Source organism: Stegodyphus dumicola, chromosome 10, assembly GCF_044657685.1.
Source record: "Stegodyphus dumicola isolate Sdum_Otavi_A_Nest chromosome 10, ASM4465768v1".
Classification (NCBI taxonomy): Eukaryota; Metazoa; Arthropoda; class Arachnida; order Araneae; family Eresidae; genus Stegodyphus; species Stegodyphus dumicola.
In genome coordinates, this window is record NC_140777.1 from 121,413,085 (window position 1) to 121,440,151 (window position 27,067).

General features: G+C 31.9%; 1 protein-coding gene across 1 annotated transcript in view; it reads left to right on the forward strand.

Moving 5' to 3' along the window:
* LOC118185748 (uncharacterized) overlaps positions 1-27,067 on the forward strand; it is an 87,195-nt gene that overhangs the window by 41,126 nt on the left and 19,002 nt on the right. Inside the window, exons 6-11 of the mRNA XM_035355652.2 lie at positions 13,926-14,001; positions 18,457-18,595; positions 18,681-18,783; positions 20,232-20,317; positions 24,075-24,194; positions 26,322-26,515. Coding sequence (XP_035211543.1) covers positions 13,926-14,001; positions 18,457-18,595; positions 18,681-18,783; positions 20,232-20,317; positions 24,075-24,194; positions 26,322-26,515 — 718 coding nt within the window. The remainder of the gene's footprint in view (positions 1-13,925; positions 14,002-18,456; positions 18,596-18,680; positions 18,784-20,231; positions 20,318-24,074; positions 24,195-26,321; positions 26,516-27,067) is intronic.

Below are 27,067 nucleotides of genomic sequence, written 5' to 3' on the forward strand. Positions count from 1 at the left end.
TAGAAAACTATGTTACATTACATTAATATGTATATATGTAACTTTTTAAACATTTTTTAAAAACATTTTTTAAATACTTTTTTATAAACTTTTTAAAATTCTTTTTTGCATTTAAAGAATTATTAGAAATTTATTAATTACGAATTTAACCTTTTGGTCTTTGTGAAAAGTAAATTTCTTACTTTATGTCTTTACTGATAATTTTTTAACAACTTAATGCGCGGAAGTACTAGACATGTTTATATTTTGTTTTTTAAAAAAAAAATTGTAATTTCATATATATACACATTTTTGTAATCTTTATTCTGTAATTTAAGCTGTTTTGGCACAAATAGATATACAAAATTCATCTATAAACAAGCTCTGAACTTAAGCTTGTTATTTTACAATTAGTACTGAAGATAAAATATTTGATAGTATAAAACAGAAGTGAATATTACGTAACATTAAAATAAAACAAAAGTACTGAAATTTTACTAACCTTGAAGAAAATATTCTCACTGACAGGAAACAGAGGACTTCACAGGAGTTCAGCATTCGAAAGCAATGACTTGGCGTTTCCCTTAAACTCGTATATCACGTAGACCTCGTCTGGTCACCCTGTGACGTCATACGTTGAGACTTGACGCATGCGCTCTATGCCTCAGTTTCCGAATGCGCGAACCTTTTCACTGTACGGACCTTGACACCACACCACCAAATTTTCAGAATGTGCCAAACTCTGTTAACCATGCGCTTAACCATACCATTCATCCGGTAACCATGCTGATAACAATCCTTCAGTTATGCATTGTCACCATTTTCATTTGGCATTTTTTGGGGGGGGGTTATTGTTTTCCAAGTTGCAGTGATTTTTATAAAAAAACATGATATTTTTTGCCTTACTTTTAAAATATGAGCTACGAGCTTGTGGAATTTGCCAACGATGAAAGAAACTGCCATAAACGCCATAAACCAGGAAATTCATTTCCTAAATAGCTGCTGTTGCCAAGGTTTTACGTGAAGCCAAGTCTTCATTATTCTCCGATTTTTTTTTTTTTTTTTAAAGCAAAAACAGATTGCTGTATGTTATGTTTCAGGAGTATAATAGCACCCAAAATTACAGAAAGATTTGAAGAAGAATGCAAATGTTCTATTTTTAATGCATTATTTGATAATTAAAATGTGTATTTTAAATTGCTAAAGCATATTTGCTTTTCATATGTTGATAATGTATACCAACGTGTGATAATAATCAATAATTTGAAAATCTTCCTAAGGAAAAAGGTGCAAAAGCCACGCTCTTGCACCAAGTAAGTAACTTCTACCTTTTCATCTGTAAAAAATCACCAAATTGTTCCAAGGTAATTGTGCCAATATGTTAGTACCCGGAAAAGTAGAAAGTAATGCGTTTCAGGTGCTAATTGTTGTGGCCATTCTTTCAATTATTTATGCTAAAATTTTTAAGAAAATTCGTGACCTTTTCATATTTATTAAAAAGACTAATATTAAAAGAGAATTTAAAATATATCTTTCACTATTTGCAAGTAAAATGTGTCCTTACTTATCCTCATTAATTAATTTCCTCTGTTAGTACGAATAATGTTCAAGACAAATAGAAAAACATAACTATTAAATTATTTTAAATTATTCAGCCAAAATTACTTGTTCCGAAGATTAGAGATATTTTCCATCTTTTGACAAGTTTTGCATGATCCTTAAAAGTTCCTAGATTTTGTGAAACAATTTTTAATTCTTAAAAATTCGTAATTTCGACCAAAAATTTGTTAAACAGTCCGTAATTTTGCCAAGTTGGCATGCCTATTCTTTTCCTCTGACTTGTCATTCCTTACATGTATTAATATTTCAAATGAGTACAATCCAAGCAGCTCATAATAGAGCCATTGCAAAGTTGTTGCAACGGAAAGGAAAGTTTCCTAAAATAAAAATAATTGATTAGTACAACATAAGGTCTTTACAAAATGGCATTGTAAATAAAGAGGAACAATCAGCCATCCTAGAACAAAAGTTCTGGAGTATCTATGCTTTACCTTTCAAAATAGATATTGACAAAAAATACTTTCTATTTTTATTGAAAAATAGTTCTTAGATTTAAACCTATTGTTATCAACCTTCAGGAAAGTTCATGATTGAAATTTCACTTCTTTTATGGGAGAATTTAGAAATACTATAAGAATATAAATAAAAGTTATAAATTGCACCCTCAAAAAGGAAAAGATGTTCTGATCTGAAAACATGTTAAAATTATAACAATTTTAATTTGTAAAGGACTGCATATTTCTGCTAAGAGCAATTTTAATTTGTAAAGGACGCATATTTCTGCTAAGAGCAATTTTAATTTGTAAAGGACCACTTATTTCTGCCGAGCATACCTGCAAAAAATTAAGAATTTTTTTATTCAAAATTTGAGATATATGTGAATTTACATTTTACACGTTTTGAAATTTGGCATATAAAGGCGACAATAACGCTAAATGTGGTTTACGTTTTTTGTTAAACTTATTTTAAAGATGACTGTTTTCCCAGCTCATGTACAATGAAAAAATGGAATGGAAAATAGGTTGTTATAAATTAAGAAGTTCACCAAGTAAATTATTCATGTTGCAAAATTTAAAAATGTGGCAAGATAAATTTTGAATTTCTCCATAAATTTTGCACCATTTTATACAAAATTAAATATTTAGACATAATTTGAATCATAATATCGAAATATGGAAAAAAAAATCCGATTTTGTGTCGAAATAACTATTAGAACAATGCTGTATATAAATTTAATATATATCGCTATATACACTTGTGTGCAAAAATTAAGGACGAAGTCGAAAAATTAGCATATCAGCTGAACGAAGAGGCAGAGCGGACAGAAAGACCAATCAGGAGATTAAGTAAGGTGATGTACGGTAGCACATGCGCAGATATGCGGGTAGACGTAATGGGGAAGTGTCTGAGTAGTATAAAGCATGTTGTCGGTGTAAGATCAGTATTTTTGGCAAAGAGATTGCACGCTGTATAGCAGTTAAAATCACACCGAGTTGCTGCCTCAGCGAGAAATGGCAAATAATCAATCTGTTAGATGATATCTGGATGCTTTTACCCGAGGTCGAATCATTGGGAAGTTGGAGGAAGACCGCAGTGTGACAAGTGTGGCTGCAGAGTTCGGAATTGCTCACAGCATCGTTTCACGACTTTGGAGACAATTTCAAACTACAGGAACAGCTATCCGGGGGTTTAGTAGTGGTCGTTCACGAGGAACCACACCCGCAGATGACCGGTATATTGCCTTACAGGCCAGAAGAAACAGGCAGCAGACAGCGGGAGAAATCACTAGACACATGACACAGGCGACTGGACGACCGATATCGCATTTTACCGGGGCCAGAAGACTGCACGGTGGTGGTCTGTTTGCAAGACGCGCTGTATGATGTGTACATCTAACGCCTGCCCATCGGAGAAGGCGTTCTCTGTGGTGCCGGGAACACCGGAATTGGAGAGACAATGAATGGGGAGGAGTACTCTTTACAGATGAGAGCAGATTCAGTCTGAGTAGCGATTCTCATCGCATACTCATCTGGAGAGAGCGGGGAAGCCGCAATCATTCCTTGAACATCATTGAAAGGGACAGGTATGGAGGTAGTGGTGTTGTCGTTTGGGGAGGCATCATGCTTTCCCATGTACAGACCTTCACATCTTCGACGCAGGTTCAGTCAACGGGACCCGTTATTGTAACGAGATTCTTCTTCCATATGTGCATCTTTTTAGAGGCACTATGGGTCCGCAGTTCCTTTTCATGGACGACAATGCACCATGTCATCGCACAGTAGCTGCCGAAGAGCTCTTAGAGAGTGAGGATATTGAACGTATGGATTGGCCGGCACGATCTACGGATCTCAATCCCATCGAGCATGTATGGGATTTTCTAGGCAGACGCTTGGCAGCTCGTACCTTACCACCAGAAACGATTCCGGAGCTTCGATTGGCGCTGCAAAATCAATGGGCAGCAATGCCTCAACAACTCATTGACACCCTCATTCTCAGCATGGGCAGACGCTGTGAAACCTGCCTAGCAGTCAGGGGTGATTATGTCCCCTATTAAAGACAGGATGTTTCTTGCTGGACACCCATCACAGGGATGTTTCGGCCTTCAGTCGCATTGCTCTCCATGCTACTTTTTCAATAAAGCTTCTTTTTATCCCTCTGATTTCTCTTTTAGTAAATGTTGCTTACATTACTCATGTCCTTACGTATTGGGGATCTTACGGTATTAAATGTGTTGATTTGGAAAGCTTTTGTTTCAAAGTTATATTGAAAAAACCATCTCGTCCTTAATTTTTGCACACCAGTGTATAGTCGCGCATTTGAGACATGAAAAACGCAATTTGAATTTTGTCAATCGGCCCAGTAGAACTGGAGATATAGAACTGTGAACAGAGCAGCGTGAAATTGATAAACAGATTTTGGAATGGTTAGAGAAACAAAAGATATGCCTTTATCCATTTTTTGCAGCAATTCCACTTTTTGTTTGATGGACATCAAAACATACTTTCACTTTGTAGATCCTTTGGGAGCTCCAGCATCGGAAATTCTATTTGAGATAATCGAAAGTTCAAGCTTACTTTTATAAAATTGCTCTAACAGTCTGCAAAAAATAATAAGCCGGATCCTATTCGAAGATTAAGGAACAATGCAATCTGCAACATTAACTGAAATAAATAATTAGATAATTTTAGCTTATACCGTCCATTATACATTAAACGCGCATGCGTAAACGTATTATGTGCATGCACACATGCATATGCGCAGCCGTAAAGGTCTTACGTGCATGCGTAAACGCCTATGTGCGTCAACGCAACACATGCGCAGAAAGTTTGTAGCTTTGAGGTCTGGATTATGGGTGTCCGAATTAACAACTTTTGACTGTATTAAGCCTTTTGTAAATTACTGCTTTTAGGATTGCTGTTCGTTTAAGCATGGTTTGCCAAAAACTTTGAGTAGGGTTGCTGCATTAGTGCAATTTACTAACAAGAAGGCTTATCATACCATTTAAATAACAGGGGCCATAATAATAAAGAAATACCTTTTCTACTTTTAATTCAACTTTCTGTTTCTAATTAAATATCTTTTTCTTGATACAGTTTTCTATTTTGTTTTTATGATTTTTCCTTATTCTAAAATGTGGAAAATCGCAAGCAAAATATAACAGTCATCTGTAAAGGAATTTCACTTTTAATAAAGATGTTAAAAATCTACAGCTTAAGAATTTATCTGGTGTATCTGAGTGCATAGTACGTAGGCTATTCAAAAAGTAACTTGTGTTTTAGAATTAAAAAAAAAAAAAAGAAAGAAAGAAAGTAAACACCTTTTATAACTTAAATTTGAAAGGCACACTATTCAGCTATTTTTCTGCATAATCTCCATATAAATCAAGGCACTTATCATAACTGTACACGAGCTTGTTAATTCCATTGTCATAAAGTGTTGCCGCCTGAGACTTCAACCATACATGAACGTCTGCATGCAATTCCTTATCATCGTCGAAGTGCTGTGTTGCAATTGTGGAAACAAGTGGAAATCGCTGGGAGCAAGGTCCAGACTGTATGGTGGATGACCAAGTAACTCCGATCCGAAACCATCCAAGAGCCGTTGAGTTTGAATGGTTGTGTGAGGGCATGTGTTGTCATGAATGAAAAAGCCCTTGGAACTCACCTTTCCTCGACACTTGTTTTGTATCGCTCTTCTTAATTTATTTAATATTTCACAATATCCCTCACTATTTATTGTTTCACAACATTCGAGGTAATCGACCAGAAGCACACTTTCCCTGTCCCAGAAAATAGTTGCCATTATCTTTCTTGTTTGCAAACATTTCCTTGGTTTTTCTGGGAGAACTTGTATGGCACCACTCCATAGATTGTTGTTTTGTCTCGCAAGTTACAAACTTTACCCAAGTCTTGTCTCCTATTATGACATGATCAAAAGTGATTCACCATGCTTCTGTAAAGTCTCGAGAAATGTCAAGGCTGTTGCCATGCGCATCTTTTTGTGGTCATCTGACAAGAGTTTCGATATCCATCTGGCACACAACTTCTGATAGCCTAAATCTTGCATCACAACACCAAACAACAAAGTTCATAAAATTTGAGGAAACTCTAGTGAGAGTTCCGAAATTGTGAAGCGGTGGTTTTCGTGAATCTTTCATTGACTTTTCTGTACCATTTCAGTGTAACCAAGGCTCGGCTGGCCACATCACGCTTCATTGTGAACATTAGTCCGGCCATTTTTAAACATGATGCACCATTGTCCCACTTCCGCTTCACTCATTACATCATTTCCATACACCATACAAAGTTCCTGATAAATTTCAGCTGGTCTAGTTTTTTTTATGACCAAAAATCTAATCACTGATCGCACTTCACAACTAGTGGGATTTTCTATTGCCATACACATTTTAAACATTCACGGTGAACAAAGCAGCGGCAACATTTACTGCCAATGATTACAGCTGAATACATAAGAATTCAGTAGATACTCTGACACCAAGTTGGGGATGCTAGCGTTATCTCTCGCTGTGCACCGATGAAAGATAAGTTACTTTTTGAATAGCCCTTGCATATTATTTCATAAAGTTTTCTGGATTCTAGTCTCAACACTGAAATTACTAAAAAAGTAAAATTAGCAACAACTTCTGTGTGTTCTAGGTACATGTTCTAAAGCATCAAAATTTGTAATTAAATTTGAAAGTTTAATGATAAAGAGAAAAATTGATTACTTAAAGCAAAAGGATTTTTTCCATCAAATGAATACTGATGAAGATATTAACAAATTAGCATATACTTCAGGAGATGGTTCCGAAAACTAGTGAGAACATTGTCTTCTTTATTGGAGTAAACTTAAATTAGATGATCTGGTTGATTGTTGAATTGATAAAAGCAACTTTGAGAAGCAAAAATATAACCGTATCAAAAGAGTGAATGGAACCTGGCTATATGAAGGCACTGAAAGGTCTATAACTTTTTTTCAAAGGCTGTTGAGGAAAAAATAAAAAAACTCTTCTCAAAGTTATTAAGAGAAACTTAAAACAGGTTTCAGTATTTGTGTGAGTTCTTCAAAAGGAAAGTTTTGTGCACTTCTCAATCACTTATGTGACATTCAGTATGACATTTAAGGACTTGATTTCTAAGGCTGAGACAAACTCTATTAAAATGTTTATGGAGCTCCATTAAAAGATTTCTGCATTTAACTGACCACCCATTTCATTTGGAGACTGATATCTAAGAGAAATGTGTTATGGATTGGATGAAGTTTTGAAGATAGGTATGTCTAGAAATATGTTTGTACGAAAGTACTATGATTGTGTGCTCTCATATAATTATTAAAATTACCGAAAGCAATTTCCGAAGGCAAAAATATAACCGTAGTAAAAAAGTTTGCATGGAGTCTGGCTATAGGGAGCCATTGAAAAAGGTGTGTCTGGCCCCCCCCTAAGGTTTTTGAGAAAAAAATGAAGAAAACTCTTCTTGAGGTTATTAAGAAGCAGGGTTCTGTAATTGTCTCAGATGATTGAGAAGCATGTAGTTGAAGATGGTTTTATGCACCTTTCAGTTATTTGTATTAGGACATTTAAGAACCCTGTTGCTAGGGCTCACACAAACTGCATTAAATGTTTATGGAGCTCCATCCATAAACATTTAATGCGGCATCCAAGATTTACATGGAACTGACTGACTATTTCATTTCTTTTGAGATAAATCTGTAGGAGAATTGTGTCATGGATAGAATAAAGTTTGTGAGGTATATGTAGGAATGTGTGCATACAAAAGCAGTACAATTCCATGTTCTGGTGTGCTGCTGAAATTGATAAAAACAAAAATATAACTATATTAAAAGAGTATGGAAACTGATTGTATAGGGGCATTGAAATAGGTATGTTTCTCCCCCCCCCAAACTTATTGAAGAAAGAGTAAAAACTCAGGGTTCTGTAACTGTCTCAGATAACTGGTGGACATAAGATGAACTGTATTTCTAGGGGTGGTACAAATTCAACTAAAGGTTTGTAAAATGTTGTTATAACATCTCTGCATGGAACTTATCACCCGTGATTTCGTTTCTGAGATTGATATCTTGTATAAATGTATCATTTATGGCATGAGATTTTGCAAAAAAGTTATGCATAGAAATATGTGTGCATAAAAGTAGTGCAATTGGAAATTTTGTTGCGAATGTTGAAACTAATGAAAACAAGTTTAGAAAGCAAAAATAATAATCACTAGTAAAAGAGTGAATGAAAACTAGCTATCTGAAGGTATTAAAATAATATCAGACTTTTTTTGTCTGAAGGGTTTTGAGGACAGAATGAAGATAACTCTTCTTGAAGTTGTTAAGTAAAACTTAAAGAATGGAGAAAACGCTTCTTGAAGTTATTAAGTGAAACTTAAAGCAGGGTTATACCATCTGTAACAAAAAAAAATGCTGTGCTACATTTTTTATTTTCGTGTGGTGAATCTGTGAGGTTTGCAGCGATAAAAATTAAGTTTGTAGCAATTAATTAATTAATGAACACACTATTAGTGTAAGGACTGCCTAGAAATGGTTTAAAAAAATTAAAGTTGTAAAAAGCAGCGTTGATGATGAACTCTGTTCAAGACGTTTTGAACTGTTAGAGCCAAATCAAACGATTAATTCAGAAGTTTATAGTGTACCACTTTGCGTCTAAACTCACAATTGATCAAAAAACGCCCACGATTGGTGAATATCAAGAAAGTGTTTCATCATGAGAATGCTAGACCGCATATGGATAGAACAACGCTGCAAAAAAATAGTGAATTTAATTAGGATCTTTTGCCGCATCCTGCTTACTCCCCAGATATTGCCCCAAGTGATTTTCCCTTATTTCATGCCTTACAAAATTTTTTACTGGGAAAAAAATTAAATTCTAAACAGGATGTACACAATGAACTTTCAAGTTTTTTTGCATCAAAACCAAAGTCTTTCTACAGCAGTGGCATAAAAAAGCTGCCTGTAAGATGGCAAGACATTGTAGGTAATGGAGGAAAATATATAATTGATTAAAATGTTAAATTGTGTTTTTTTATATTATTTAAAAATTTACCAAAAAATGCACACTAATTTATGGACTGTCCCAATATATTTGTGACAGAGTGTATAATTGCCATCCAGATGGTATATAGTGGTTAAGGGAGCCTACTGTGGTACCAAAGGGCCCAGTTTGAATTGAGGAAAAGGCAGGATTGTAACTGTCCCTTCCTTCATAGGAGGCAACAATGGCCACCTATTGTGTGCCTCCATAATAAAATGGCCACCACTTCTGTCCTTAGGAATGGCTAGTGTTAAATAGGGGGTTATATAATTATAGGAAAAGGGATTTTATAATTATATCAGACAGCAGGAAGTCATTTAATTGACATTTTTCAAGATGAAGGTTTTATATGCCTTTCAGTCGGTCATAGTATGGCATTTAAGGAACCATTTTTAGGGCTTATGCAAACTCGATTAAATATTTATGGGGCTCTATTAAAAAATCTCTACGTGGAACTGATTACCTGTGATATTTCTTTTGAGCTTAATGTCTCAGAAAAACTTATCTGTGACAAAATGGTCACCCTCATGTTCTCATGTCAGGCAAACTGTAAGTGACTGTGGTTACGACTACCAACCGTTTGGCCATGGTTTGCCAAGACCTCTGAGTAGGAATACTGCATTAGAGCAATTTACTACCAAGAAAGCTCATGGTGTTATTTAAATTTGGGTGTTGCCATTCAAAATTGTATTTTATAGATGTTTTGCATCTTTTAATGTACAGTTCTGATATCATTTTAAAACCTACGTAGCAAATTATGCATGTAATTTTCTGTTACTGTAGACTATGAAAGTTCATTTGATTGAGATTTCAAACAGTGTTATTTTAGCTATATATATATAAAATTTAATTTTAACAAATATGTATATACGTAAAAAAGCAAATTTAAAGTTAAAATAATTAAAATGTGCAAACATATAAAAGATTTATAATTTTCCAACTAATCTACAGTATCATTTATATTCAGATAGCATAAGCAAAACAAGTGCAAAACCAAACCATGAAAATAAATTCACCAATTTAGCAAATTAAATTAATCTAAAAAATTCCTTAAAAAATGCATAAGTGAATGAATGACATTTGAGCAGGCAGGAGACAGACTTATCAAGGGGTGTTAATTAAATTAATTAAATTTGTGTCAAGTTAAAATAATTAAAATGTTTGCACATTTTAATTATTTTAACTTTAAATTTGCTTTTTTACGTATTTTAAATTTCATTCCTTGCAGCAATGGCGCAAAGAATTAATTAAATTTGTATTTAAATTCATTATATATATATATATATATATATATATATATATTTTTTTTTTTTTTTTTTTTTTTTTTTTTTTTTAAAGGGAGGAAATGCTATATGGGAGCATTATATATAGTGCACCCATTATACAGGTGCCAATTTAAGCGTACCTTCTGTTTTTAGTTGATTGTTAATAAAATAAAAAGTCAAAAGTAATTTAGACAAAAGTGATGTTTATTTTATTTATTTTTAAGCATATTCTGTATGTTTCAAATGTTGATTTAATTAATGTAACCAAATGAATATATTCTCCAAATCAAGCTACTTTAAAAATGCAGGTATATTGTTAATAATATAGAGTATTATTATTCCTGTGTATTTTTAAATTGCTATCACATTAAACATGATTTTAATTTATTCTTGGGTGTAAATCTCCACTATTACCTTGTTTAGTTAGAAGTCTACAGCAACGTTTCTCAACCTCATGGACTGGTAAAATTTGTGAAAACATTTTGCAGACCGGTGAACATAACATATGAAAAATGTGAATGCATTCTAGTGTTGCCAATCTTTGAAGACAAAATTATGAATGCTAGATCTCAAAATGATGGCGTTAAAGTAAAAAATATCATAAAAAATCTTATTACTATCATATTTTAAATAAGAAAACATTTTTTGCATGGACAGGTAAAAGTCTCAAAGAACTGGTTTCTCAAAATAAAAATTCAAGGTAAATTTCAAGATTTCAGGTATAAATCTCCAAGGACTGACATTTTTCCGTAAACCAATGCTGAACCACCTGACCAGTAGTTGAGAATCCTTGGTGTATGCAGTATGCTTTTAGAGCCAAAATAAAGGTTATCATGAAAACATATGACTAGTTCGCATGCATTGAATTATGTCAGAGCTGAATGTGGAACACATAATACTCACTGGTACTATGAGTGTCCAAAGCAAAATAATGGAAGTTATTCTTTTTCTGCCTTTGGGAAACATTAAGATGGCAAATGACTTCTGCTGCTAGTCCTTCAACTGAGACATGAAATTAATAAAAATGTTGTGGTAACTTTTGTAAAGGGTGTCATCCAAGCAATAGAATGCCTTCATGTTGCCAGATCTGAAAAGCAGAAGTTAGATAACTTTAAAAAGAGAACCTCAGCTTTGCAATCTAGATCTCTCATTGTCAGGTTTTCCTTTTTTGATTCTCTGAAGCTACCCTGAAAGATGACTATAGTTAGATGATGAAGTGTTATGAACTGAAAACTAATATGTATTGTTTAATATGAGTACTCATTACATCATTTATTAAATTGCCTCAGAAAATTTTGAGTATGAAATAAATATGTAAAAAATTGCACATATTAGTATTTACATTACTCGGCTGTGCACTGCATACAGGTTTTACTAATTTTGTAACTTTGCCAGTACAGTTTCCACAAATATATTTATTATAGTCAAAGTTTTGTTGCCTCTGCATGCATTTATTTGGCATTGTTTATGCTTACAGGAGGGTTGGCGCAAGTACCAATTCTCTTTTTGTTATATAACAGAAAGTGTGTGAATTTTGAATAAAATGTGCATGTTTCGAAGCTCCTCAGCCATATTCAAAATAAAATCATGATGGCTGATATTCTTATATTCAGTTTTTTCCCTATAAATTATGAATGCATTTATTACAGCCAAATCAAGAATATTTTAAAAGAAACTTGAACTAGCCAACGGCTGGAAGAGGACTTCATTGAGTATTCTCTGGGCATTGGGTCCGAAATATCATTTCCATATTTGGCTAACTTGTAAAAATTCACAACTTTTGGTGTATTTTTTTAATCAGATGCGATTTCTAATGTTGGGTGCATGGTACTCAAGAGCAGGATATCCTTTTCCCCCCCTGATAATACATAAGCATTATATTGTCATGCTTAGCAATCTTGCTAAAACAGAGCTCATCCCTTGTAGATTTGAAAGAATAAGGTACGTACTTCTCTTTTTGAACAATTTATTGGGCCAATGCTGATTATCTCTGAATTCCTCATTTCTTTTACTAATTTCAGCAGTTCCATCAAATGAAATGCTGCATGTTCACTTACTGTTTCTCCAGCTGTTCTTGTTTAGTCTTCTTCTAAGTAGAGAAATCCATTCAGTAAATATTTTGACTGCACATCTGTAGCAAGCCAAATTTTAATGCCGAATTTGTCCAGCGTTTTAGGCATACACTGAATAAATCGGCATTGGATCTTCATGGTGTATAATTGTTCATTCACTGTTATATTTTTTCCCAGCTTATAACATTTCAAGCAGTTTTCTATAAAAGCATTCTAAATATCTGAAACAAAGGAAAATGGATCATTTTTCAATCTTTAGTATCTTGATCTAAATTTTTACTTTCCTTTTCTGTTTCATGAACAGGTTCTCCATCAGACAAATTGGATTCACTTGTTTCAGTCAAAACAATCCAGTCCTTGTCTGATAAACTGGATGTAATTTTGGTATGAAATTCTTCATCAGGTTCAGTTTCTGGAGTAGAATTATCATCAGAAAGACTTTAAAAAACTTTCAGCATCTCTTCCTTTGTTAGCTATTTTCACCATCGCTTCTATGTGACATGATAAACAGGTCAGAACAACAAAACTATCCAAATGAAGTAAAATGCATTTGTGTTTATTGAAAAATAAACTTTCTAACAAAAGCAAAAATGCACAGACACGTGGCATGCAAGAATTAATTCCAAGCAGGTGTTCTAATTCCATCCCTCCTCTGCTCCCCACTCACTTCTGAGAAATATGCAATCTTCCTTACCAAAAATAACACTTTTTTATCTATCAACAAACCAGAAATAGCTAAAAAAGTCATAAAAATGTTGAGAAATCTATAATTTTCTGGATATGGTCAAAATGACCGATAACTGTAATTCTAGATATAAGTGATAATATTGTCGAAAGTAATTACTTAAAATGAATAAAAATAATATCATATAATATTCTTAAGTTTTTAGAAAAAGTCAGACAATATCAAAGCTATAAGTAAAGAATTAAAAAAAGTTATATCCAATTAAAATGCAGATACAGTCAAAATGACTGTTCCCGTAATTCTAGTGTTAAATTTTATATCAAAGTATTTCATTTTAATTAATTAATAATTTATTGGTATATCTGTTATATTTTAATAGCAATTTAATTAAATTAGTTATATTTTACTTTTTTTGATTATTTGCTGAAAAAAATTATTATGCTACATTAAAATTTTTAATGTGATTTTTCATGCTGATATTTTATTTCTGTGACGCTAGCATTATTTTCTAACTTAAAAGAATTTTTTTTTAATTTCTCTATATTTCAGTGATGTAATTTTTATCAAAAGTAACAATTGCTGGCTATACACATAAATAAAATTTATGGCTGTATTTGTATACTGATATTATAACTTTCTTGTTTGTTAAAACATACACATATGTAATGCATATAGATGATATTTGGCATTAATAGTTTTTCAGCATTGTAAGTTTTTTGTGTTTACTACCGTAATGTGAAAAATAATTTTTTTTAATATCTCATAATATGTAGCATTTCCTGATAAATAAAAATACTTTATTTTTATAGCAAGTATTATTTCACCGAATTTGCCTAAAAGTGATAAGCAAAGAGGAAAATGGAAAACAGAATCTGCTGCAAAGTCGTGAGTGGCTCTGTTTCTTTTATTCATCTTTTTGGTCATATTGTTGTGAAATGTTAAATAAAGAACTCCTGTCAGATTGTTTTTATTTTGATAAATTAAAACTGTGTCTGCATATACAATGTGCTCAGGTAGTTCCATTTTTAGAAGATAATGTTGATATAATCATGATTAGACGTAAATTTTTGGTAAACTTTTGTGCTCTCTATCTTGAATATGCTGTTTGGTATCGTCAGAAACCGTTTAAAAGATTTCCATGAAGACCCCCCTCCTTTTTCCAGTTTAGGTTTCACTTTAAAATTCTATTCATAGGATCCCATTTAAAATATTACTGAAAAAGTTCTAAAGTTGCATATTATCCTATTGAAAAGTTATCCTAAAATTATGTATTAAACTACTTGAAAGTGACTGAAAGCTGCACTAGTCGTTCTACAGTATTTTGAATGAACTGAACTGAACTGATTCCTCTTTATTTATTAACAATCAGTATTCGACCTGTTCAATTTACGCTTTATAAAAAGGCTTTCATTGATTTCTGCTATTTTGTTAGGGTCTTCGATTTTTATTGGGAGCTCTGTTCACAATAAGTACAAACAAAATTTTACTTACAAATCAGATTTCCAAATGAAGCAGAAATTTAAATGAACTGAATGTAATCTTATGTCAGAAGAAATAATTTTCTTGCTTTTAAAGATTGTGATTTTCTTTATAATTTGCCTGTATTCTGTAGAGTCTGTCTTATAAAATGAAATGCATAAAGAACCTTTTTAAATTTCACAGTTTTAAATTAAAATGCGCTGAAAATAAAAAGTAATTTCTCATAATGTTATGTAACTAAATATGACATCACAAAACTTCATTACTTAAATTCTATTAAAATTGTAGAAATAATTCAAAGCATAATAAAAGCAATAATTATAATGGCATTTCTAAAAATGATTGCTTTCAGTTTATTTAAAATTATGTTTGGCGATTTTTATTTAAAATCAGTTATTGTTTGCAGCTCCATGATAATATTTTTAATTGCATACAACCAAGAAATGTTATGTTAGTTAAAAAAAAAATTAACTTTTTGACGGATTTAATTAATTTTTTTTACATATTTTATTCTGTAATATGGAGAATTTCAGTTATCATTGTTTAATCAATTAAGGCAAAGTGTAAATAGGTATGTTCTTAAAAGAGGGGTATATTCCTCGAGGAAGACTGATTTACATTTACATTACACATCGGGATACCTAAAGATCCCAAGCATCCAAATTATTTGCATGGAATTGAATTACCATGTTCATTGGTCTTATTCATTCATCCATTGCTGTGCTCAGCTACTAAGTAAACATTCTTTGCTTGCTGTCTAATTATAAATATAATAAATAACCATTAAAGATTTAAATTAAGAAATTACTTTACAAATCTTTTCTTTGAAGCTACAAAAGCTGTGCCTTTTACGCTTTGAAAGAAATTTCATAGATTAATTCCTTTCCTTAAAATGGGTTTAACCTTGCTTTCCCCCAAAAAAAAAATTGCCATTTCATAATATTTTATGTTGTACCTGATATATATATCAGGTACAACGTGAGAAACCATCATATGGTTGCCCGTATAAAACCATCATATGGTTGAAAGTGGGCAAGTTGAATAAAATGAATACCTTTATTGAAAATCTAAAGAAATTGCCATGGACATTATAATACAGGTCACATTGTTTTGGCAGCAGGTCTATGCTTTTGCTGTAGAAAGAATGTGGTTGATTCTTGAGGAAGTTCTGCATAGCTTCCTTCACATTATCGTTTAAATAAAATAGTTTTCCCTGTAATGCTCTTTTAATGACCAAATGATGTGAAAGTCACATGCTGACAAATCGAGGCTGTACAGCATGTGTTCCAACATTTTCCAATGGAATTTGTTTAAGCTCATCTGGATTTCATGCGAGACATGTAGGCAGGCATTGTCATGGAAAAGGATCACTTTTTGTTTGAAAAAGTCTGGCAGTTTGCCATTGATTGCTTTCTGTACTTTTGTCAGAGTACTGTAGTATTATGTTGAAGTGATACTGCTTCGTTGTGGCAGGAAATCAAACAAGAATGGCTCACGGCAATCAACAAAAAATGAAAGCATCACTTTCCATGCATTCGTTATTGCTGTCAATTTTTTTGGTGGAGGAATTGATTGTGCTTGCATTACATGCTTGTTTTCTTGGATTTGGGTATGTAGTGATGACATAAGACTCCTCATCTGCAAGGATGTGTTCCAGGAATGTGTGATCATCCTCATAATGGAATCAAGTGCTGGAAACCGAGGCCCATTCGCTGGTTTTCATGATAAAGGGTAAGGTGTTTTGGTACCCATTCCACATACACTTTACTGTACTGTAGACGCTGGTGAATGATGGTGGGAACCATTCCTTTACTCAGGCTGAGTTCATCACTGATATCGCAGGTCCAGACTCACCAATTAGCTCCAATCGTTTCATCAACAGCAGCAGTGGAGTCATTGGTGATCACAAGTGTTTGCTTGACATGGTCTTGACAGATATGATATCATTTGTCTCCCTTCATGAAAACTTAAACACCAGTTTTTCACAGCCATTTTACCTAAACAGTGCTCGCCTAGACTGCCCTTATTCACCGATAGATGTCAACGTTACGCTCACCTTCCTGCGGTCAGAAACCGCTCTCCTGAACATTGTTCCAATCTAGACACAGCTATGCATAGAACGGCTTTACTTTCAATCAATTTCGTCTGCTGTGAATAGGTTTCGCTGTTGAACACCATATGTGGTGCACACCCCCTACCACCCTTTTATATCCCTATTTGGTGGTGCTGCCATAGTTGTAATCATTCTGATGCAATTGCACATGTCCACTTTTCATTTGTGCAACCCTTCTATGTATATATTGAGTACCACCTACTAAAGATGTATGAAATTCAGCTGCCTTTTTTCTTAGCTTTTTTTTAAACCATTGGCTTAGAAATCTTAAATAAGCATCTAGCATTTCATTATGTGTTTTACTATAATGTGTAACTTGTATGCTTTGTTAAACTGTTTTACTATTTTTACTGACTTGAATAAGAATATTGTACCAGGTGCTAGATCAGAAAGCTCAAATATTATGATCGATTTTACCTGACTAAAGGTATTACTAAAAACAGATGTCTATTTTAAAATTTTCTTTCTGTTCACCTAAGACATATATTATGTTCATAAGTTCTAGGAGCTCTGTTGTTTTCAATATTCCTAACACTTTGTGTGGTTTCATTGGATGATTTCATTGTCAAGTATGTCTGACTAATAAAATTTAACAGTACATCATTGAATAAAAAGTAAAATAAACTATCTTGCAATCAAATTCATGCTATAACAATATCCCGAAATCAGGTAAAGTATTGTTGCGTGCGTACGGTTTCGTTATGAAATGAATGCACAAGTCCAATGAAAAATGAACAAAATTTATTATTATCACAACAAAAATGTTTAAATCTCATCAGATATTCGTGAAGTATTACAATATCTCACAGTAGTTATCTTTTAACTACTGAAACGTTTAAGAGAACTTAATTCAAAACAGCTAAAGAAAGCTAATCTGCGAATTCGCTACAGTCAACAAGAGCAGTTTCCTAAACAAACTCTTAAAGCAACAACAAACTAAAATCGCCAAATTGAGAGGTTTTCCTCCTCCTTCTTATAAGATTTTTACATCGTGCGCGAGAATTTTCTGGAACTTTCTTGAAATCAAAAAGAGATATTTATTTATTAAATGTTAAATGCACGTGTTCTTGTATTTTTAACTTTACGGCTTAGCTTTCCTTTATTCGTCACGCGCTGCACTGCACTGGGAATAAAGCAATTTAATTTATAATTCAGCTAACATTAGCTATTTAAATACCAAATCCGTAACAGTATAAGAAAGAGTAAATCAGTGACACTTTTTTTGGTAATATCTTGGAGATTGTAAAATTCAGGAAGTGGGAAAATGCATTCTTCAGTAAGAAATTTGTGAGGGAAACCAAAAGTATTATTCAATGGCAGATAATTATAGCTTAAAATTTGACTTCGCTTTTTATTTTGATTTAAAACTGGAATAATGCTAAATTTATGAATAAAGCATATGTGGTTTGGTTTTTAAAAGAAATACAATTAAATAAGAATATTTTACAACTTGAAAATACAAGTTTATTAAAAAATATTGTTATTCTATAATTTTTGAAAAGCATTTTGATACATCACTTTGGTGATATGAAATGCTATAAAATTATTATATTTTGGGAATTGTATGTTATCATTTATGATTAATTAATGTATAATTGAACTCTAGGAATACTTGTAATATTATCTTGAGATTTATGCAAGTCTTCATCATTTATAAAAATGTTACACAAAATGGCTGAAATTTTAATCTGATAAAAATAATAGTGAAAAGAAATATAAAAAAAGAATAACTTTATTATTTTTCTCAGGTGTTTAGAAGAAATGTATAATTCTGTGATATCTAGCTATGAAAATCGTGTTAAAGAAATGTTGAAAGAAATCAAAGAATATCACCATTGCCTGGAATATATTCGATCTGAGATGCGAGGAATTATTTCTTCAGTAAAGGTAATAGATGCTATTAAATATCACAGTAATTGGGAAAGAATGAAATACTTGTGTTGTTTTAAAATGATTACTTTTATTTTTATAGATTGACAAAAATGAGATTCATGAATGTGCTGACATTAATCATAATGGTCAACCATTTTCAGAGGAAAACTTTAAGATACTATTGTCTAGAATCAAGGAAATAAGTAAGAAAAAAAATTAAGTAGATTACTTAAAAAATTTTAACATTATTAGATTTCTGTGTGGCTTCTATGTGTTTCAACATTTGTGCAGAACAATTTTTTAATTATTTGAAATTCATTTTGTGTATTATATATATTATAGCATTATTAAAAATCTGGAAGAGAATAGGATACATATATACAAATGTTGATATTTAAAAACTTTTTAGATTGAAAAGTTAGCAAAATATCTCTTCTGTAAAACATAACTCAAATTTAAATCAACTTATTTTTATTTTGTAACTTATGCAACAATGCTTATAATTTGCATTTGAGAATCAATCATTTTCAGTTTCATAGCTCAGTTTAAAAATTCATAAACATTAAATTTATAACAAACAAAAACATTTTCAAAGTTTAGGTTAATTTACAAATTGTGCTATTAGGAATTTAGAAAGCAAGGAGTCAACACTTGCATAAATGGTTCATTCTTTTCTTCATCTTTTAAACATTACTCATATAAAATTTTAAAGTATTTAGAGTACAATCATTTACATTATGAAATTTTGTGTAAAGCTAAAGGGTTAAAAATATTTAAAGACTACACTTTTGAATCCGAAGTTGAAACTTTAAAACGTTCCTGATTTATAAAGCTCATCATGTGTACTATCTGAAACTCTCTAATTTCCTTTGTTGTCAAAACATATTGGCACTTTTTGAGATAACTAGCTTGTCAATAAGAAACACAAATGTTAATATTGTCTAACTTTTAATGAACTTTAAATGAAAAAAAAAATTCCTAAATTGAACGAGATAACTTCAAAATAAAAAAAAGGAAGAGTAAAAAACTACAGGTGCACCTCACTAATGCCTGAAGCAGAGGCTTTGGGTAATTCTGCAATTGTAAAAGAAAATATGTATTTTATTCCTGCTTAATGAAAATAGCAAGGCAGTACTGGAGCGTGATGTGAAATGGCAGAACAAAGCAGCTCAGTACAACCAACGCCCACCATACCCAGTCGTCCAACATAAATGTAAAAAAATATATATATATCCTGTATAATGGGAACAAAATTTTGCAAATATAAGGACAGGAGGAATATATAAAAAGTTATGTTCTATGATTTTTACACAATTGATTTTTTTAAAATTTAAACACACAAAAACATGAACATTTGGATCATTCAAAACATTTTTTATTACTGGAAGTTTATAACCAGTGGTTGTGAAAATCAAGCTGAGTAAGGATTTTTGTGGATGTATGTATTTGTCTTCCAGTATAATAATGTGCCTTATAATTACTATCATTATCATTATATTTTGATCTTTATGGTATGTTATTAAGGTTGTATGTAATTAATATTTGAGAAAACTAGTATGGGATTTTATACTGTAGTGATTTTAATTTTTGATAAGTTTTTGATGTAAAATGGTGATTTTTTAAATTAGAAAGTAAAATTTAAATATTTTAGTTTCTCAGAATGTTAACCCCTGCATGAAAGAGAGCTGTGAAGTAAATGCCCTGGATTCTGCATTATTCAATAAAGAATCAGAGAAGGTATTGTATTTACTATGTCATTGAACAATAAAATTTTCCTTATTTTTGTAACAAAACAGTGAAATTTATAATATTTTTCTACTGACTGAATTCATATCTAGTTACCAAACTTTTATCTTGTTATAGAAATACTGATGTTTTACTTCTGATTAAAAAAAAAGTGCTGTTTCAAACATTAGAGTTTGTTACTGCTAATAATTATCTGAAAATGTAATACATTACAAAGGATTGTTGGGAGTTTATTTGAGATTTTAGATCATCTGTTAAAATCTAATATGATGACATGTAGAAATTATAAAATTAAAAATATTCTTTACTAATATTTCTGTTAGGAAACGATTTTTTGTGTAAAAATTTTTTCCCCCACATTATGGATCACAACCGCAGGAATTATTTGAGGCATTGTCATCATAATGCAAGATTTCAGTTGTATTATCTTGCATTTAGCATTTCTTTTCATATTCCATTAATTGGAAAATTTCACTTTTTACGTATGACATCCAAAACCCATTCAGATTTGTGGATTTCATTATCATTATTAAATTTGGTAGCTGTCTATATATTATGCCAAGCATTTTTAAAAGTCTCTACAAACACATCCTCTTGTGGTCTTGCAATGCCCTATACATCAGCTTTTATAATTCTAGAATTCATGGATGGTCTTACTGTTACAGTGAATTTTAAAAAGCTCTTTTACAATATACATTTTAGTGCATGCAAAATTCCAATAACCATTAGCTAATTCAGAAGTCAAACAACAAAAATCAGCGTTATATTTTCAAATTTTCACAGGACTAGTTTCAATGGTTTTACTGAACCACCATCGTCAACTGCAAAAGCACAAATGAATGAGATAGGATCTAATGATCAGATAAGATAAGAAAGCCTGGACAGAAAATAAGCTAGTGGCACCATCTGTTGATGAAACCAGAACTAAAGCATAATTTTTTTAAAGGCTGAAGGCAATAATGGATTGGAATTAGGATCGTTAACTAGAACAGAAAGATTTTTTTGAATATGAAATGCCTCTAGAAAATCCAGTTCTCCAATGGAAGATGTTTTTTGAATAATTTTGGCAGCAGAAAAATTGAAAGTGTTGTTTTCAGACTGACAATGTTGGGCAACAGAAGACTTCTGTGTGTTCTTTTTTCTAACATATGCCTCATGTTACTTGACGTGAAATTTTAAGGCTCTCTTAGTTTGGCCAATGTAAATTAAACCTCACTGGCAAGGAATCCTATAAATACCCCAGGAATTCATATCCGGAATGGTGTCCTTGAGTATGTAACTTGGAATTTTATTGATGGGAGAATAAATGACTCGAAAGTTCAATTTCTGCAAAATATGTGCACTTTTATAGCTAATTGATGCAAAAAACATATACAGTACAAAGTTCGTAATCCGGACTCGTCGGGACTTTGGCAATTCCGGATTAGTGGTTTTTCTTTATTATAGATCATCAATTTAAATTTCAAGTAAGATGTTTCAAGTAAGTTTTAGTAAGATGGCATGCAGAAATTATACAATTAAAAATATGAAACCGTAATTTATGAAATAAAGAGCAATGATATAAAGGGTATCAAAATTTACAAAAACAAAAAGCTTAATATTTATTTGCTTACTTTATTAAACATTTCTTTCAATGTAAGTTGTCTAAGTTGCTTCGTTTTTTTGTGCTAATACTTTCTCTTTAATTCTATAAACAGACATAATCTCTTGTTCAGTTACAAAGTTCCGCTGTTCAAGTTCTGTAATTGCTGTGCCGAGAATACCGACTAACTTGTCAATCGAAATTTTTTCGTGTTCACTAATCTCTCTGTGACTTTCTTCATGCCTTTATCCATTTTTTGCAGCAATTCCGCTTTTTGTTTGATGGACATCGAAACATGCTTTCGCTTTGTAGATCCTTTGGCAGCTCCAGAACCAGAAACTCTTTTTGACATAATCGAAAGTTCAAGCTTACTTTTATAAAATTGCTCTAACAGTCTGCAAAAAATAATAAGCTGGATCCAATTAGAAGATTAAGGAACAACGCAATCTGCAACATTAACCGAAATAGAAAATTAGATAATTTTAGCCTAGCTCATACCGTCCCTTATACATTAAATGCGCATGCGTGAACGTATTATGCGTTGACGCATGCGCAGAAAGTTTGTAGCTTTGAGGTCCGGATTATAGATCATTATATATGGATGTCCGGATTAAAGACTTTGTACTGTATACAAGTGGAGAATCCTTTTGAAATTCCACTATGGGAGGACTGGAAAATTCAACTTATAGATACATCCTATCTTTTGGATAAATCTAGAATGAGTGTTCTCATTTACAGACAGATCTTTGAAGAGCATAGACATAAATATAGAAATTATACCCCTCTCTATAAAGATGGGTCAAACCCATGAAATCATGTTGGTGCATCTTTTGTAATGGAAAAAACAGTAGTTAGGTCTCATTTGCTTAAAGCTTGCACAGTTTTCACTTTTGAACTTACTGTGGCTTATCAGACTTTATTTTTCCTCTAAGAACAAAGCTGCAAGAATTGCATTATCTACACAGATTCTCTGAGTGCATTAATATCGTTGAAAGACTCTATTTATTATTCAAATCTCATTAAAATTGGAATTCTGAACCTCAATCAGATTCTAAAGTGTCAGGGCTATGTGATTCTCTAATCCTGAATCCCTAGCCATGCTGATATAAAAGGGAATGAACCAGCAGATATTACAGCTAAGGTTGCTATTACCATGTCCAAACTTCAAGCCCCACTTGCATATGTCAGAGCATTAATCAAATGTAAAATTCTCAGTAAATGGCTGATGCATTAGGATGATCAAGCAAAGGATAAGCTGAGAAGTTTTAAACCATCTATTCCATGCTGGCCGTCTGTCCTAAATAGAAGGCAAGAAGTACTCTTAATTCATTTGAGAATCGGTTACTGTCGACTGATTTGTGAAGGTTGAGAGAGTTCCACTTTGTGTAAATTGCAATGGAATTCTGACATTTTGCCATATTTTACTGGAATAAGAATCTTTTAAATATTTTCACCTAAAACATTTTAATTATTTCAATCTGGATTTAAAAAACTGAATTAAAAAAAACCACTTCATTATAAATTGTTCTAGCTTCTGAAAGATACTGGCTTTTAACTTAATCTGTAATCTGTTTTTACTCTCAATTTTGTCAAATCTAAACTGTATTATAATAGCATGCATGCATTGTTTTAACATATATTGTAATCTATGTGTTTCCTTAGTTGCTCTTTTCTTTCATGGTTTTACCCTACCATTGGTGATATTTGTTTTCCATAGTTTTGTGAATGTTTTGATCTTATTTTCTGATCTGTGATATAATCAGTAGTGATTGCAGCAGAGATTGCTTCATTTTGGCTTAGTTTCTATTTTACATGGCACCTTCTAGATTATCCTACTAAATCTGTTCTTGATTCTCCATTATTTCTTGGATTACTGAATTCCTAGAAATTATAGTCTTTAACTGGTTTGCTTCAACTATTGGTTTTGTGCAGACAGCCTTTTAACATTTTGCGCCAGAAATGTAATACAAACACACACATTTCTGTCATCGATTCTGATAGTGTTGAATATAGATTAAGAACAAATTGACTTGTGCTATCCAGAAATTGGTACTCAAAGACTGCCTTTGGAATCTAACCTGAAATATTGTATTTTAATTTATTTTTAAACAGATTTGATTTGAATGAGTTTTGTATCACTAATACTGTTGGAATTTCACGTTGCAGATTGAAAGAAGTAAGGAAGAAATAAACGATAAGAATTTTGAAAGTGCCAGTGAAAATAAAGTTTTGAAAATGGAACCTGCTAATCAGATGACTCGAGTACATTTTTCTACAGATACTGAAGTAATTTTATAGTATTTATGTCAGTTTCTTGCCTAGGCATTTTAAAATTGTTGATAAATTTTCCCTCCTTTTGTTTTAGATATGCTTTTGAACTATTTTTTACTTAAATTTTTTTAATGCATTAAATTTTTAATACTTTTTATGTATATGTTTCATATTTCTATTTTATTTCCTAGCTAATGTTTTTAAATAATAAATATATTAAGAAATTCCTGCATATTTTTAATGTACAAGTAAAAAGTACTGCAGAATTTTTAATATATATATCTGATGAGAACACCACATGACTTCCTTGTACGGCCTATTAAATTATACGCATTTTTTGCTGCATATCATTTAAACTTATTTCGTCGAATTTCGTTAGAGATAATTCCTCAATCAATTAATTCAGTTTTCACTTGTGCCTAGCCAAAAATGCTTAACTCAAAACAACTTCATTAAAAATTGTAATATACAAAATAGCATAAAACACCTAATACAGTTGGAAAAAAATTTTTTTTACAATTAAAATTAGAGTTTCTACTCAAAAACAAGCAGTTCGGCAAGTGGGCAGGAAGATAGATTTTTTGATGCATACAAATGAAAGTTTACTTTTGGTCTCACTCTGCAAATAGACAGTGAAGGCATAGAAACGGACTCTGTACTAGACTGCTACTCTGCATACAGACAGGATATATATAGCTTTCAGCCTGCCTTTGAGAACATTCTGGGCCAAACCGGTAAGAATGTTCTACAATATATATATGTATAATTCATTTACTAAAGAAATATTGATTATATTATCTCCTAATATAAATTTAGTAGAATGTGTCTAAATGAAGTAACTCAGAAGTATTAAATTTAATTCCGAAAAAAATTTTTAAAGGTACTTTAATTTAAATCATGAAAGATAGAAATTCAAACTGTGAAAAAGGAAATTAATAAGCCAAGTAATTATCATCATTGATCGGAAATTAGTTCACTTTTCAAGGGGAACAAGCCAACTCCCATTCAATGAACAATAATTAATAAATACAAAGGTATTTCGTCTTTTACTCAGTAAGAATGATGACACCAAACTGGCAAATTTAGTTGAGGCCAAAATTGTAGTTCCGTTAAGTTATTGGATTTATAGAAAACTCAAGATATTATAGCCAAATTAAGTAGAGTACTATAAAGAATTCGTTTTGAATGTAGCATCGTTAAGTTAATGGAAATTTTTGATAAAATTAACCGTTCGACTGCTACTTGTGCTGCGAGTTTCAGTGTGTCTTTGTTACTCCGTGGATGTGAACGTAGTCTGACCTCACACGTACTTTGTAACATGAGTGCATTCTAAAATAACTAACTGCGTCACACTTTTTGAGACAAATGAATGCAGCGCTTTTGCGCCGAGTACCAGTCCAATGGTTAATAGTGTCTGTAGATGAAAATTGAATAGAGAGAGAGTGTCACAACAAAAGTGCCATATTTAATATGCCTAATATGATGATTTTTTTTTTCAGAAAAAAGTATTTTTGCATACTTACAGCAGGTAAATATTTTGATTTAAGAATATAAAATAATGTGTGAACTTTTTTCAAATATCTGCCTACCAAGGTGGCAAATGACACATTCATTCCCCTATTTTTTTTTTTTTTTACTTGTAATTACAGCGTCATGCAAAATAGTCACATTTTTCAACATACCAGTTGGATGGAAAGCGTTTTGGTTTGTCTGCTGTTGAACCTGGGTCTTCAGATTTCTTTATCACTCTGCAAACTGTTATTTCAGTTGCCGCATTTTTATCTCCAGAAAATAATATAAAGCTTCCTTATGGTCTGTGCACAATGCTAGCAGTTCTTGTTATGAGTTTTCACAATCAAAATGCTGTTCCTTTGATTCTTTGCTGTTCCTGAACTGATAGTCATTAAATGCTGCTCCTGCCAGATCACATCAAACTTGACATTCTTAAATTGGAACATTTGCCTGTTGTAAGTGTAAAATAATATTTTTCATTCTCTAAAAACAAGTATTTTTTTTTTTTTTTACTATATTAAATCCTGGACTTTTGTTGAGGCACCCTATATATAAATTTATTTCAGTGAATGCAGGAAGTATTTCTACAAATAAAATATTCTAATTTATTTTTATAAATTTACTAAATAGGAAACTGTTATGGCAATGCAAAAATTGGAAGTCATTAAATTTGCAATGCAACGGAAGGTTACAAATCCATGGCTTAAAGACTTTAGTACCTCGATACCTTCATTTGCTGTGATAACAACCAAAGAAGGCATAAATGCTGTACCAACTGCCAAACAATTAGAAGCTTGCTTAAATGCACCAGATGAAGTTCCAAAGTAAAAAAAAAAATTTTTTTTAATCATTTAAATTCATTAAAATAACAGATAAAGACAAAAATGCAAAATGCTTCTGCATTACTAATTTGAATTCATGCATCAATTTGTTACATTCATCGGCACTTTCTGATTATCCGTACTCTCCACCAAAAAATTGCAAATTTGCAGAGCATTCATGAACTTGTTGGCAACTAATTTTTCGCTAAGCTAGTGCAACTAAAGGAACAGTAATTTTCAAAATAAAAGTCCACTAAAGATTTCCATACACGAACAGTCAGCCAGTCAATTAAAAAAAAAAAAAAAAAAGAAGAAGAAATTAAGAAATATTGGTAACCTACTTTTTTTGCTCTGTTGCTCTCCTCATGTATACAGTGATCTGTTTTTGCTGAAAAAACATCAGATAGTTGCTTGAACTCTTTTCCAAGTAGGTTCCAACATCCTCTTTGCACATTGGTCAAAACAGACATTGCCTTGGTGACATACTGCTTTGTCTTATGAATACTTTTCTGCGACCTTTTTGATGAGGGTGCCAATAATCAGAAAGTACCTATT